This window comes from Zootermopsis nevadensis, unplaced genomic scaffold (genome assembly GCF_977971745.1).
Source record: "Zootermopsis nevadensis isolate Lab colony 2312 unplaced genomic scaffold, Znev_1.0 Znev_ptg000028l, whole genome shotgun sequence".
In the NCBI taxonomy this organism is placed as follows: Eukaryota; Metazoa; Arthropoda; class Insecta; order Blattodea; family Termopsidae; genus Zootermopsis; species Zootermopsis nevadensis.
This window is the reverse complement of record NW_028259160.1, coordinates 1,877,269-1,893,497: the sequence shown is the minus strand read 5'-3', so window position 1 is coordinate 1,893,497 and position 16,229 is coordinate 1,877,269. Positions and strand designations below refer to the sequence as shown.

General features: G+C 37.1%; 2 protein-coding genes across 5 annotated transcripts in view; one reads left to right on the top strand and one right to left on the bottom strand.

The window, feature by feature from the left end:
* Window positions 1-180: 180 nt before the first annotated feature.
* zuc (Mitochondrial cardiolipin hydrolase zuc) lies at window positions 181-3,500 on the top strand. The gene is made up of 3 exons (XM_022083244.2): window positions 181-395; window positions 526-710; window positions 1,185-3,500. The coding sequence occupies exons 1-3, from the start codon at window positions 181-183 to the stop codon at window positions 1,442-1,444; spliced, it is 660 nt and encodes a 219-aa protein (XP_021938936.1). The 3' UTR covers window positions 1,445-3,500.
* A 2,593-nt stretch (window positions 3,501-6,093) lies between these two features.
* Window positions 6,094-16,229, bottom strand: part of Balat (Beta-alanine transporter) — a 218,949-nt gene continuing 208,813 nt past the window's right edge. For all 4 annotated transcript variants that reach the window (XM_022083194.2, XM_022083175.2, XM_022083124.2 and 1 more), the window contains exons 10-13: window positions 14,911-15,089; window positions 7,503-7,681; window positions 6,614-6,670; window positions 6,094-6,442 (exon numbers count right to left, since the gene is read on the bottom strand). In XM_022083194.2, coding sequence (XP_021938886.2) covers window positions 6,289-6,442; window positions 6,614-6,670; window positions 7,503-7,681; window positions 14,911-15,089 — 569 coding nt within the window. In that variant the 3' untranslated portion in view covers window positions 6,094-6,288. The remainder of the gene's footprint in view (window positions 6,443-6,613; window positions 6,671-7,502; window positions 7,682-14,910; window positions 15,090-16,229) is intronic.

The following is a 16,229-nucleotide window of genomic DNA, read 5'->3' as shown; positions in this document are numbered from 1 at the left end:
GTACTGAATACGGAGGTTGCTTGAAAATGGTATAAAACAGAGCAAGAAGTTCCTTTGTAAAGTGTAATAATGTTGTATTGATGTTAATCTACATATATCTTTCCCTCAGTCTGTAACAATTATTACAACAAAATTACCGAGAAATTAACGTAAGGGAATTAGATTTAAGGACGTTTGAAGATGATTTCGTTGACGAATTTTGCAAAGTCACTGGTTTTTGCAGCAGTGATTGCAGAAATTGTACTGCATTACATTGAACGATATAGAAAACGTAAACAAAATTCGGGTCATTTGAATGAGGTTATGTTTTTTACGGATAAGGGAGTTGAATGTAAGGAACACTGCTACAGGATGATAAGTTGCGACAAGAAGTCCTGTTCGTATTTTAATATGAGGTATACATCACCAAAACTACTATTAGATTTTAATTATGCTGTACTTTTGTCCCTGGCATTGCCTGATGAAGTGTGATTCCCCCGCCAAGTTTTGTAACCTTATTGAGATAAACTATTTTCTGTTATCCAGACGTCTCATTCAGCTGCTGCAAGGTGCCAAATCATCCTTAGATGTGTGTATGTACTTGATTACACTGAAATGTGTGACAGACTTAATTATTAAGATGCACAGAAAGGGTGTTAAAGTAAGAATTATAATTGATGCTGACATGGCAGGTAGCACTGGTGCTCAAGTACATGCACTCAGGAAATATGGTGAGTTGTAGGCTTGATATCTAGATTACATGAACAGGATGTAATAAAAGAGGGTGTTTCTTTAAAAATCCCACATGTACATGTCAATAGTCACTCAGTCTGAAATTTTCTGCCTTTCATGTTACCTGGAGGGTCATTATTATGTTCACAAGATTGTACTATTGGTCCACATCCTGAGACATATGAATCCAGTCCATACCCTTTTTCATGCTCCCCTTAGGCTTTCAAATCAAAATTTTGTGCGCATTTATAATTTCTCCCACGTGTGCCATAAACACTTACCTACCTCCCCAAATTAAATACTTCCGTATATGTAATATCTTACATTCTTCTTTTTACAGTATTTGGAAACAATTTTAAGTGAACTAATTCTGTTAGCTTAGAATAATTAAGTTTATTCTTTTCTACAGCTGTGATTTTATTATACTCTTGTGCAAATTAAATTATTTATAGTTTTCTTAAATTTTGTCTCAGGAGTGCCTGTGCGCATGAAGAAGTCCCCTTTCCTGATGCACCACAAGTTTGCTGTGATTAATAATCACATTCTTGTGAGTGGTTCCTGTAATTGGACAATGCAAGCAGTTTCAGGAAATTGGGACAACATTATAGTGACTTCAGAGCCAAATCTTGTTATTCCATTCAGTCAGCATTTTGCCCAGCTGTGGAAAGAATTTTCAGAAATTGATTACACAGTGAAAGGATACATTCAAGGATGCACTGTGCAACAGAAATGAAGCACTTGATACAAAGAAAAATATTATTTCATCTTAATGATAATTCTGAGATGCAGGACTAGATCCCATAATACGAGGCAGGTGAAGTGCCAGTAGGTGATGTAGGTTCTGCATGCTGAGATGCTCGTTACATGGGTGAAGGAGATGCTTATTCTGAGAGTGTGATAAGATGTCAGTCAAGAATTTTAATGTAATTGAGGATAAATTTTTAAATTGTGTAATCTATAAGGAACAAGGAATAGAAAGTGGGGTGTGATAAGTATGTTGAAAGGCATGAAAATTGATTGACGGAGACAGATTTAATTAGGAAAAAATATAAGACGAGACAAAATTATAAAAAAAAATCCTAGCGTCCTAGATTTCTATTTTGTAATGTCCTAAATTGCTCACTTACTTCATCCTTCTTAGCTCTAAATATTTTCCTGAGCACTTGTTTTCATACATTTGCATTTTATGTTTTTCTTTTAAAGTAATCAGGTTCCAGATCCATACAAAGCCTTTATTATTATTAGAATATATTAGCATAGACTCACCAAAGTTGAGAGAAATGAACATTTTTTTGTGTTGAACAGTAATACGATTTATTGCAGTATTATCTTTTGCAGATTGCATTGAAAATACAAAATTTATAAAAATTTCTTTGTAAAGTAGAGTAAATATGAAAATGTCTTCACAGCGGATGAAACCATATTCCTGCCAAACGCACAAACACAAAACCTACCGCCCAACTCCAAACTCCTACCAAACACCAACGATGCCAGATTCCATTATAATCACCACTGTAGACTCATTTGCATTTCTTGCTATTAGAATTACCACTGTAAAAACTTTATTTTAAAATTTTTCATCATCACACAAACTGCATTCGTACAATCATGACAGACATTGGCTGTTATATCAGTTGTAGACGTATTTGGAAGTGTGATAAAACAATTTATATTACTGAACCAACTGAAGAAGTAATAATCGTGCGGTATATATTTGATTACACTGAACAGGAACTACTTTCTCTGTAATTTCCCATGCTGTAACAACGGCTTGCATCTAAATATGGCCAAAAGAAAGTTAATGCGGTCATAATTTGAGCAGATTTACCAAGTATAGGATGAGAGAAGGTTACATGTAGTGCAGCATTAGTAATAATCAGAGATATTTCACATAAATATTTGCTCTCTTTCACACAAGAGTGACCCAAAAAATGTATACTCATAATATGGGCTATTAACCTTATGAATACATTTTTTTTGGGACATTGTATATACGGTGGATTTCAGTTAATTTGGGATATATATCGGGACTAGAACACTCTGGCCCAATTAAGTGAAGTTCTACGTAAAGAGTTAAAAAGGTTTGTTATTTAAGATTTGTCCCAAATGAACGGCTGCCCTGATTAACCGATGGCCCGGTTAACCGGAATCTACTGTATTGAGAGTTCATTATTACTTTACTCAATTTTATTTAAGAATAGTTTTATTACAAGGAAGCTGTCGGTCTCCGCATCCCTGCTCGGAATCTGAGAGATTTTTCTATGTTCAGTTTTAGCCCTTTGATCTGCTAGATGCTTGGATATATTCGAGACGAAAATTGTCACACTTCTTCACATTCTCTAATAGTATTATTTACTTAATTGATTTAAATTATTTTTACAAATATGCTAATATATTTAGTTGCAATTTTCTTGTGTATTAATGTCCTCTGTATTAATGTATTTTATATTCTGCTTGTTTCACCTTTTATGTTTTTATTGTGTTCGTGTGCTCATCTCTGTGCTGTATCTGTAATTGGCCATCAGGCTGTTGATACAGCACACTAATAATAAAGAATTGAATTGAATTGAATAAAAAGAAGATAGATAAAGAATAAAATGAAATTCTCAGGTATTAGAAAGATGTGAGCCCTCAGTTTCATACCAGTCTAGCCGACAACCACAACCTTTTTTTGAACAAGAACAAACACATGCATAACTCATAATTTATGTTTTATGAAATGATTACTCCTGTAAATAAACTGTCAGAAAGTGATATTTTAAGTAGAGTATAAATGGATGGTGAATCTGTCTGGAGACTTGCCTTTATTAGATTTAAATAAAATTACTTTAACCCTCCAGCGCTCGCGTCCGCCCTTGGAACGTCCCGACTCGCGTGTGAGCGCCGCGCCGCAACCCATCAATTGAGCAAATACTTAATCAGACTATTACTGACTTTTAATTTATTTAAGCAGTTACGATTAAGAGACTGATAAAATGTTAAAACATTGTACAAAAGTCCAATTTAAGCTTCGATTTCATCGATTGAAGTTTCTAAGCAGTCTCTTTGCCTAGAATAATTTTCTCTAATTTTATTTGTGAATTTTGTGATATCACCCAATAAATTATCTGGAAAAAATACCTGCCAGCACTCGATCTCGGTTTATCAGTTTTTTGCACATCCCTTGACCCCAGGAAAGTGAGAGATAAATTTTTTCATTGGCGCCTTTTTACTTCTTCATAGGGGAAATTTTCGAAATTTATTCATTTTATCTTTGCCAAGATAAAGATCACTTATTCCTGCGTTGGAATCTTCATCTAAACTTTCAGCCGAGTTTTCTGATTGACTATCGTGATTCTCCTCTCGTGGTTCATCATCAGAATCCTGACTATCATCGAATTCACAATCTATAATTTCTCCTGCACTCACTTGTTCTCTTTCACGTTCTTCTTGTTCTAATAACCACTTCAACTAAACATTGGGATCAGAAGATCTTGTTTTAAAAGCCATTATCGGTAAACGTGACCAATAGAGACGAAATTAACCCAAACTTAAAAACAATTCACTTTGGAACACAAACACTCGCGTGTGAGCGGGCTGCCGAACTATCAGAATTCTACAAGTAAACTGAACAAAGTGGGTCTATAGTCGTAGCTAGAAATTTTTCCTTTGAAATTACCATGGAAGGGGGTTTCCTCTTAACATAGATAAAGCGACAGGATAGAAAACAATTCCTAGAAAGAGTTATCAGACTTTTACTGAAAATGCGGCGCTGCGCTCAAACCCGAGTCCTGGAGGGTTAAACTATCCCAGGCAGTGAAAGTGTTTAGCTGAGAGGGTATGTTCCCATTTAAATCTCTACGCTACTTTGTGATAACAGTAATAGATCAGGCTGGGCACACATGAATGCAACATTGGACTGATTTTGAGACATGTAGTTGAAGTATTAATGTGCAAAATGTAGAATAGAACTCAATTTAGATTTTTTTCAAAAGCACAGCTGTGTAAACTGCATATAATTTATTGAGAATATTCTCGTACAATCACTGCTTTCTTTGCCCGTTATTGAAAATACACGGAGTTTTGAGTGACTTATTTGTCAGCTAGATATGTATTGGTAACATATATTATTAACTCTTAACTGCTGATATGTGTTTTATGTGGTGCTAACAGTGATGCGGAGTCTGAGAGACTGCTGGAGTTTCGGTAGTCATGTATGATCCCAGGTTTATTTGCGTACAAACAAATTTTAAATCTACTGCTTCATATCTTACTTGATGTATATATCACAATAATGCTTTTAAATGAAATTATTTAGTACGTTTCATTGATATTTTTTAAAATGTCTGCAGGATTTGCATGAATTTAGGAACTGGCGTATATTTTTTACTCCTTCGTGAAAGAATATGAAAAAAGTTATTCATTTTGATAGTTGTTATTATGTTCTAGTATAATACACGAAGAAACTATCAAAATGCTTTTTTGAGCAAAAATCTGCAAAGTGTAAACTTCTTGATTTTGTCACTCTCCCCGTTGCGGTCACCGTTAATTGTACACTTTAACGCTCGACATCACTCAAACGTTCTCGATAATATAACCAAATAAATTATCCAAAGTTTGGATCATGAGGTGTAACCCACTTTAAGGACCCTACACACTTACTCGTGGTAAATATGAGAGCAGCCAAGTCAAAAAAGTCACATAACTGGTGACGAGTGGTCTGCCAGACAGCGGCTGAAATACATTTTGCAATACAAACAGCATCGAATGACTGAAGAAAGGAAGGAAATATGAGTAGATGTATAAATAATAGATAAGAAGGCAAAGAGAACAGAGCAAGCCATAATCTCTTCTCCTCTTCCCCCCATTTTTTTTTTCTGCAGTCTCGCAGACCACACATCACCAGTTAAGCGATAAATCGCCCTTTCGATTGCAGATTACACAGTGCCAAATAAAGTGGGCAGATTATTATGAATGATTAATAGGAAAGGATGTGGCAGGGATGGTCCATGTATTCGTGAAGTAAATATCTTCATGTTTTCCTGTAAAAACTAAGGGAAACCTTTAAAACGTCAGGAAAGATAACACAGTTTCTGCACCAAACAACCTGTTTATGAATGAAGGATGCAGAAATAAGTATTCATGGTAAAATCGCAGCACTTTGACCGGTGAAAGTGGCAGAAATCATGACAAAATTTCGGGATTGCTAAGACTGTACGAAATCCAAACAATTACGAAGCACTGTATCATACAGTTTGGTTGCTAAAGAGGAATCAAACAGCCTCTTTGTGGACTTACAGGATTTCTTGACATGCAAAAAAAAAAAGAAAGAAAGAGGAGGAAAGAAAGAAGAAGAGAAGAAAAAGAGAAAGAGAGAGAAGAAGAAGAAAAAGAAAGAAAGAGTAGAGTCATAAAATATGTACATTTTCTGGCCATATTCTAGATCTAAAAATAATAATAATAATGAATCTACATTCTCAAATATCACAGAAGTTGTCCAACTTCGTTATTTTGTTCTTCTACGAGAAATTATGAACTGCCAGCTTATATGGTTATATAAACCTGCAGTCCTATGACGCCATGCCATGATACGTGTTGTCAAACCACGGTTATTCTCATGGTTTCCTCTGCGTTGCCAGCAACTGATTCCATTATGATTTCAGTTGTTGGTGTTGTTGTTTCAGGAGTTTCCGGGGCTCTTCCTTCTACTATTGTCACGGGTTTTGATTCTGTAATGTGATGTTGAATAAGGCTGGAAAAAAAAAACATATTTAATAATTTTTAATGAAATTTGACTTGACTGAGCTGATTGATAGCTTCGGAGTTTGAGTTGCAGATAACTTAAACATACAGGATTAAGCAGTGGTGTGTTTTGATTATGAGATTAGTGCTGTGATGTTTAGAATTAAACAATTTTCCTTACCTCCGTAAAGGTGATTCAATGGACGTGTGTTTTCCCTCAGGCACAACGTCCCCTACCCTAGAAAATCCAATATAGATTTAAGACCATATTTAAAAGCAAGGCGAAACTAAGAAAGAAAACGTTTCTTTCTCTTATATGCACAATTACTTATATACTTAAAATATGTTTTGCTTAAATATAAAGATCAGGAGTTAAAACTTTCTTTTCTTTTGTCTTATGAGATGTGGCGGCAAATTTTGTATGCATTACTGGTGCTAAAATGTCCAGCTAATTTATTCCTTTATTTAACATAAATTTTTAACACCATTTCAATAGTAACAGGGTGATATAAAATTTATTGCGTTATGGCACTGATTTCAAACTTTATTTCATGTCTGCAGTAACTAATGCAGAGGTCGCGCGAGAAGTTCTGGCGCTTGCGCAAAGGACTGATTTTGGTCGTATGAGATGGACTCGTCCGAAGCACGCGCTAGAGGGGTGTCAGCTTCAGTTGGTTTGTAGCTCTAGCTGTGTTTAGTTCGGTGCGTCACCGCAGCTGAGGCTGTGCGACCCCCCTCCCCTACTACTGAACTCCCCTCTCTCGGCTTACACATCCCGCATTTATGTGCCACGACTACTAATTTCTCTATGGAACAGTGTTCTCCAAAGACGGCTGTAGCACGGTGTAATCTGGTAGAAGTTCACCAACGTTTCAAAGGTCCTTGATGCCTCCGTCATCAGGGTGATGTGTGTCATCTTGGTAAACCTCTGCCAGATTACATGGCACTCTAACCCAGAAGACGGCCATCTTCGGACTCACCGCCGTGAAGACCTCAATCCTACCAGAGAGTTTGCTGATTTTACATTTCCTTTCATTACACAATTCAAATTAGCCCCCGTGTGTATTTACCTTGGTGGACAGCAGGCAGCTAAGTTCCTCCAACTCCAATCTTTCCCAAACTTCTCACCATCTTCCAGGCTCTGTGGAAGGTGCTGATTCAGGGTCTCAGGTAACAGCAGGCTGCAGGCACCTCCAGCCACCAAGAGTAACCCCATTACAATCAGAGGCAGCACCAACATCTCCTCGCCCTGGACCATAAGTCGTGTAAGTTACCTACTGTATATGATTGACAGATCAGGAATTTAAAACTATTGGCCACACTGCTTACGAGGTGTGAGGGTAGATATCTGACTCTCTGGTCAGAAAAACTAAATTTTGACAGATAAAACCAAATGTAATTTGTTTCACATGCCCACGATGTTTCATAATACCCTATTTAAGATTATACTCGCACCTCACAAATGTAAAATAATGTTATCAGTTATTTGTTGCAGATTTTTGTAAAATTCCTTGTTAATTAGCTGTTTGTCTTCCTTATCCATGAATATGGACATCATTCACAAGTACAATTATATTGCAAGCAATAGTGACAGTAGTTTCACATACATATTAACAAATTTATTACAGTGTGGTTATTACAATGTGTAACAGGTTATAACATGAGAGCATGTTGATCTTTATAAAATTTCACAAAGAACCCCCCCCTCCAAACCTTTTCGGTACCACGAACCCCCTCTTCATAATTCTCGTACATTTTGATTATATGGAATACATACTAAATGTAGACAGAAAGCATGATTTTTTTATATATATAATTTTACTCCAATGTATAAGTGAAACATATGATGAAAAAATGCGCAAAAACTTACAGAGATTCGGAGTAAAGAAGACATTAAAAGAGTGGACTACTCTAATCGCGACCCTTGCGGACAACTTACCAACCACCAGAGGTCTACGGTTGACAAACAGTTAATACGCGATAGTCAGTACACTCTGGTGTCATCAGAGATTACTAAGTGAACATACAAAAATAAATGCAGTACCGAAATCCGCATCATGGCGCCACTTTACAGCATTCTGTCGTAAGGCGCTGGCTCCCTTGTGCAATATGAATCCTGCAAATGATTTTGTCTTGATTTGACTTGGCTGCGGAGCCGATACATTTTACAACAACATGGCAGCTACTTAGCAGCAGATTGTTCTGAAATACGTATTATACTCTTACGTTTCAAAGGTTTTCGTATAATTTATACAAATGCAGATTACGGTCTGCATGTCGCGAAGCCCACCTGACAAACGAAAATAATTAGAATTTACATTTGGCATTTCCATAGTAGACTTGAATTTTATAATTTTACAAAACTATTGATATTTATTTAGTTGTATACCAATATCATTTTCTCTCCCTGCCAAAACAAACAAAATTCACACTTGTCTAATTATTTAAACAAAAGGTTAATTTTGTTAGCCTCAAGTCGCACGGAGATAACCACGAGATAGCCCGAGACTCCTTGATGTGAAGTGAACATCTAGCAGCCTGAGCTGTGACATGGACACGAAAATGCTTTCCTGAAACATTTCAGAATGAAAACCGTAGTATAATGTTTTCAAGCGTAAATTTTGAGGGAAGTTCCTACTCGCCACTCCACTTCAATTGAAACCTGTTACTGAATAAATGCAATTAAGGTCTGAATTGATGGAAACATGTATTTATTCCGGGCTGGGGACACTCGTAAAAGCGTGACTGAATCTCGTACAAAGCGAGACAAGCAATATAAAATGTACACGTCGTTTATACAGAGTTCTATGTAAACAGCTTGTAAAAATTGTTGTTAAACTGTGTGCACGTCTGACAGTTAAAAGGATTTTACAGAATCTCGCCATTAGGAACAATTGTTCAAGTGGTTTGTGCATTGATTTTAATCGGAAACAAATCAGAACCAATAACTACTGCTACCTAATTTATAATTTTGACGAAACAGTGTAAATAGAGAATGGGGCATATTTTTGAGTCAATGGGAGAGGGAATAAAGTTTAAGGGCAATGGAGTATGATTTCTGCACAAATTTAAGGATCCCAGGGTAATAGGATAATATCATATATGCTGAGATCATGAAATTCCAAGTTCGGAACAAATACTTCAATTTGTGTAGGTTGCCTAGAAATGAATATGTACAAATAAATAATTATACGATTTCGTAATCTGTTCTTTACGTATAATTTGCATGAGGTTTACCTGATATAACATCAAGGTTTCATCGCAAAGATTTTCAAACAGAATACGTGGATATTTTAATTATATATCTTTATACAAAATTCCATATGCCGAATTCAAAGTTTCATCTCTCGTCGAGCAATCTGTAGAAGGTTTGGTCTCTTACTACACTTAGTTTCAGGGTACTACGCGACTATGCTAAAGTGTCGCTCCCATCCCAAAGTTATCGCAGCCGCCATCCACGCATACTAACGATAGGAATTTATTTTAAAAAATGGCCTCATGGGTAGGGTTAAACTGATGGCATAATGTTTTGTAAAGTTTCGTCATAATCCGTCAGTTGTTTTAAACTTTATTAACTGGTAACAGACACACGAACTTGATGCATAAATCACTGTTTCCGTACAAAGTCAGAAAAGTGGATGAAAATGCAGGAATATGATTTAGATACTTCAGTTTTACAGATGAAATGCGTACACAATGGACGTTCACACGTAAAATTGTTGATAACTAATTAACTAAACCCATGGTTCAGAGTTCTACTTGAGAATTTAGTGTTAAAATCATTTTCAATCTACACATTTTATTATAAAACAATTTTTTGGCCACAAGTGTGTCATCATCAGGCCATCGAATTTGTATTTTGAAGTTCTTGAAAAGCTACTGGTCGCTCAGTTGTCCAGAAACTTCCTGATTAAAAACGATTCGTTACCGTATTTGAAATTTTGTAACATGTTCTAAGACTCTGTATTTATTTCATGATTTTGCCCTGCTGTCTAAAGCCAAGACGTTAATATGTAAATTAGTTTTCTCTGCGTTCCTTTATTAACATCTGTCTTTCTTTAGCGCCTATTGTAATGTTTTCTGCAAATAAATTAACATCATCAGCACATGCCACAAGTTGATGTGTACCATTCAGTTTCGATTACTCTTGGTTTCCTTAGACCTTCCTAATTTCGTATTATAAATAAAAAATTTAAAACAAATACGAGGTGTGTCAATAGAGGGCGAACCGGATGTAGTACGAGCTTCTGCCGCTAGGGGGTGCGGCCTACATTCATAGTGAATCAGTGTGCCAGCCGGCATCATCGAATTAGCATTTGTTTCTGAGTTACGGGCGTTTTGGTAGTGCATTACACCGACCCTCCTGCGATTTCGGAATGGCGCGTGCATCAAATTTTGCCAAAGACTCGCCAAAACGGCTACGGAAACCTATGAAATGCTAAAGCAAGCATTTGGGGAGTCCGCAATGGGTCGTGCACAAACTTTTGTGTGGCATTCACGTTTTAAAAATGGCCGAACCTCTGTCGATGATGACGAGCGTTCTGGACGACCATCTTCGAGCACAACGCCCGAAAATGTTACAAAGATTCGGCAGGCCATTCACGAAGATCGACGTCGTACCATCAACGACTTGTGCGACATTGTTGGGATAGGCTATGGGATCTGTCAGCTGATTCTAAAGGAAGAACTCCACATGCGACGCATCGCAGCCAAGTTTGTGCCAAGGCTCCTGTCTGAGGACCAGAAGCAGAATCGACTTCTCGTTTGCCAGGAGCTCAAAGATCTTGCAAGAACCGACCCCAACTTCCTTTCTAAGCTCCGTGTGACTTCTTCCTCTTCCTAAAGATGAAAATTCAGCTAAAGGGAAGGAGATTTGAGACGATAGAAGAGATTCAGGCAGAATCGCAGATGGTGCTTGACAGGCTGACAAAGAAAGATTTCCAGGGATGCTTCCAGGTTTGGCAGCGGCGCTGGGATCGTTGTGTTCACTCCCAGGGGAACTACTTCGAGGGTGATGGATGAATTTAATACCTGAGATAAGTGTACGGGTTTTTATAGGCGCAGTCTAGAAACTTTCCGATCGCACCTCGTAGCTATAAAGCGTCTACTTGTTTCAGCCCATTATGAATATATTGGACTTTAAATGTTTTATTTGACACATTTTAATTCCCCCCAAGTAGTTTAATAGAAATAATAATAATTCTATGATAATACGTCTCTCCTAAATAAAACACTAGTTTTCTTGAAATCTGTATGGGTTAGTATCTCTCAGTAACGCTGTAAAACTACCACATGACAATGAGTTAATGAATTGGATTTACGATCTAGAATGGTTGAGGATGTGAAAGTCGTGAATAATCTCAGTAATGATCGAGGGTTTTGGGATTAGACTAGAGCCTATCTAGAGTTAGTCCCCCATATTATTCAAAGCTAACGCTCTTATTGTTAGTGCTGATATTGGATCGACGCGGTTCACAGATTAACATCAGAGATAAGTTCCTCTCCTTTTCCTTCACAGAGGTAAGTGCAAATGTATGTAACGCGGGCAGTGGTCTGAGTCCTTTGTTTGTCGTGTGTGAAGGAAGAGACGGAAAGTCGTAGGATTAGAGGCCTAATTTTGTTTTCGGTACTGAACAAGACCTCACGGAATTTCTATACGCTGTACTCTACTCTCGTATTTGTTAGGATTTTAAATACAAATACAATGAGATAGCATAAACCATTTCGGTGTAAGCTATGAAACTTCATAAATCGTCACAGTTACTTCTGCTGACTGTACTAATAGTGATAGTCCTTTTATAAAATTAAAAATTATTAATGTTAATAAATAAGCATAAAGATTCCTAGTATGTAGCTTTTTTGATATTAGATGAAGCTAAGAGATGATCGCGTCTTGGCTGAATACGAAGCAGAATTAATATTTCTAGCAGTTCTTGAAATTCTTTATAAATACGCTTCGCTGAGAATAAATTTTCAATTTGAACAACAACTTATTACAAGACACAAAACACAGTAGGTAAAATATTGATCCGCTAAAATTACTTATAATATCAAATACAGTAGGAAACAAGACATGTTGCACGCATGGTAGGAATAAAATGCACACAAAATCGTTGATGGGGAAGACAACTTGAAAACTTCGACGTAGATGGGAGGACAATGTTCAGTTGCACCTGAAATGGTTAAATATTCTACAAATAAAAGACTAATCTGGCTCACGGTAGAAGCCAGTTATAAATCTTCTGCTTGTTTCAACCTACTGATGAAGATAACCTAACCTAACGGACGCCACAGATAAGTCTACCGTTAATATGAGCGGATAACTGACTAAGCGTTTAAGCCGTGAAGTTACGCTGAATGCCGTCCTAAAAACATCGCCGCTTACTGTAAATGTTCCCAATGTTGGAGCAGTCTGCATGCTATTTGATACTATGAATGAGTTACCATTGACCCGACTAAGACACTAAATTACATATCAAATATTAACTACTAAAAATAGAAGAATAAGACGAAACACTAAAAATCTAGAAAACATAGAATTGAGAGTCAGCAAATTTTTTTATACTGTTTATGAGAATGGATGCAAAGATAGGCACGTCTGTTTGAAGATCAAGTCAATTCTCCGCTCAGACAGACATTATCTTCTTAACTGCAGAGATAGCGCCAATATCCGAAATGTCTTCAGTTTTAGAGTGTTATTTATTTTTTACGTTGATATCGGTACTTAGTTATTAAGAATCACGACATGAATACGTATTAAGGAATGGAGGCATAGCTCCACTCATTCTTAACCTCGGTATTATGGAGTTGAGTGGTCAGTACCATGACACATCGTCTTTTTTTATTATTTTTTTATTTAGTGTTCTGTCTGAGGCCAGGTCCATATGAACAGGATCCTTCGATCCTTTTCTCGGACTGGGACCTGTTCGTATACGTTCTTGGCAGATGATCCAGAAGTGGTTTGCCATTGCCTTCTTCTGTGTGTGAATGGAGTAATTGTTGGGATGCCACGGAGAAACCGGGGAAGCCCCCGGAGGAAAACTCCGTGTTGACTAGATCACGGCCTTGCCCAACACAAGTTATAAATTCGAGCACCGCCGGGAATCGAACCCGAGACCCCAGGATTACAAGGCCAGCGTTTTAACCGCTAGACCACCGTGGCGGTACATCGTCTTTACCCCTGAATAAAAAAACCTCAGAACCCATTGCTGATGTAATACTTTATTGTTAGTAGAGACACTGATTTTGAGTGTGGAATGAATTTACGAGGTACCACCACATTGCAACATTTAAATGGGAAATAGCGGTGGAGAATTAAAACATTATTTTCTCTACCTGTCAATATAGAATGCTTTACTCGCCGGAATGGTTTAGTAGGACTAATCTGTGAAGTGAACAATAGTCGATTATTAAAACGTCGATTGAAGTGAACAATGATATGGCGCTTTCAATGTGACTAATTGACAGCGCTGTGCACAGTACTTACACAAGACACTTAATGGAATATTTGATACGAACATCGTGTTTTCTATTTTTTTTGCCGGCATAGTTTAGGAGTAACAATGCGAAATAAATTAATGAATGAGTACGTTACAGAACGTTAACGTCCTGTTCGCATTTGTTCCGCTGGAAGTAGTGCTTTATCAAGGACACAAAGAGGGAGTTGTTGTTTGTTTTTCTGTACGTACATTCGTTTCTATGCACATTCGATAGATCGATGAAACATCGGCAAATTATGAGACGCAGGAAACCAGAGCGAGTGAAAATATATCAATTCTGGTTTCATATAATTTATTTCTAATTCCATATAAAGTTCGTCCTTGTTCTAAAAATATAAATATAATCCAGAGCACATAATTATAAGGTCAGGAGATTCTCAATTTGAGGTCTTCTGATGAATGGATACAGTTTTGTAACATTATTGTGATAGAAAATTTTTATAAAAACTTCTTATATGAAGAACACCTTTAAATTTACATATGATAATTCTCACTTGGTTAATATATAATATTAAATACACTTCATTTATGCAAATATTATCAGTCATCATAGTACAGAAACAATACGTATAAAAGACTGATGATTAGTCTTTAGGCCTGAAGATGGAGACGGGATGTCCCCTAAACGTATGTATCTACTACGAATCCACACGGTGTACAACTCAAAATAATATCGTCCATTTCTCATACTCGTTATTATTGTCCAACTGTTTTATTTTCAAGGTCTTAAGTATGACGTCAGTTATTGAACCAAGGATCGAATACCTCCGTAGATGCTTCCGTTCATTCACACTTTCGATTACCGGAATATACTTACGAATCATCTATGACTAATCAATAAATTACTATGAATATTTACAAATTACTGCGGACAACCACAAAGTCTTCTGAGGGTAAAAAGATACAACATGATTATATTCCATTACAATGTTTCTACAAAGCCTGTACGAAATTTAAACGCTGAAAAATCATGGCTTACCAAATAGACGACTAATGGAATGAAGATGGGTCCGAGCATACCGACCACTGAACTCGTACTCATTCCAAGACCACGAACCACTGTCGGATACAGCTCTGAAGCCATGAGCGGTAGCACCACGAAGGACGAAGAAATTCCCATCTTCCCAACACAGTACAGAACCAATGTAACGTTAGTGTCTGGAAAACAAACCATAAAACGAAATAACCAACACTCCACAGTGCAGAGTACAAAGAAGCTAATAGTCACTTAGCTAGTCAAGACACTCCTAACATTTTAGGGGAAATACCATTTTTGATTTGATGTTGGCGCTATGGATTATGTTCTGAGTACTGGAGCAATACACACTCATCGGTAGATGAGAACGTTTCGGAGTAACATATTGACTCCATCTTCAGGGCTGAAGTTTACACTTCTTGGTCCGACGAGTGTACATGGCGCCAAAACTCAGAAGAATATCACAACATGCAGCTGTCTGTCAGTTTAATTCTAGATGAACCTCCTAGTCTAACACAGTTTCTGATAAGGGAGAACGTTGTGACTAATGGTTTTCACATCCACAGGTATTGTGGTCTGAATTTCTATAGACGAAGTGGTGTATTTTCGTGGCTAGGATTGGCAAAAGCATGTGGGCACAGTGAGTACAATGTGCCAAGCCAAAAGCGGCTGACGCAAGTGTTTTAGCCCCTGCAGGATAGTAATTCGAGCACACGCATCACAGGTAAGTCGGAGAAGTTGCCGCACATTCACGGCTTACTGCTAATTGAACAATAGACGTCTATTGGTTAAAAGAAAATATTGTTTCGGGAGCTTACAGCTACACAGCACCGTAATCAGTTGAGTTCACTGGGGGCTGACATTAGATTTTCCCATTGGACCCAACTAATTAGTTTTAGCTGATTACGGATTCAGAGGCACCTTCCGAAACGTTGTGTTTTTAAATTAACACTTTAAAGCTCATTGGTGCCTATAGACCTTTGTCCCAGGTGTTGTAACAATTAGAAAGTCTGCATTTTGTTTTCATGGATTTTGTTTTATTATCGGTGTAAACAGGCATTATGTCCTTAAACAGTGTTAACAAATTGATATTTTTAGTGATAACGTGTAGTGTTTTGTTTGAGGTACGGAATGGATTTTTAAATATAATTTTGACGAGCTTCAACTTCAAAGGAATAATACGTGGAAAAGTCCTACAGTATGCATCGGTTTGGCTATATGCGCATTGATAATATTCAATAGACAATCAACTGACAAAGCTCAACTCCGTCGTGTGTCTAGATGTAAAAGTAAGCACGTCTCAGTAACACATCAATCTAACA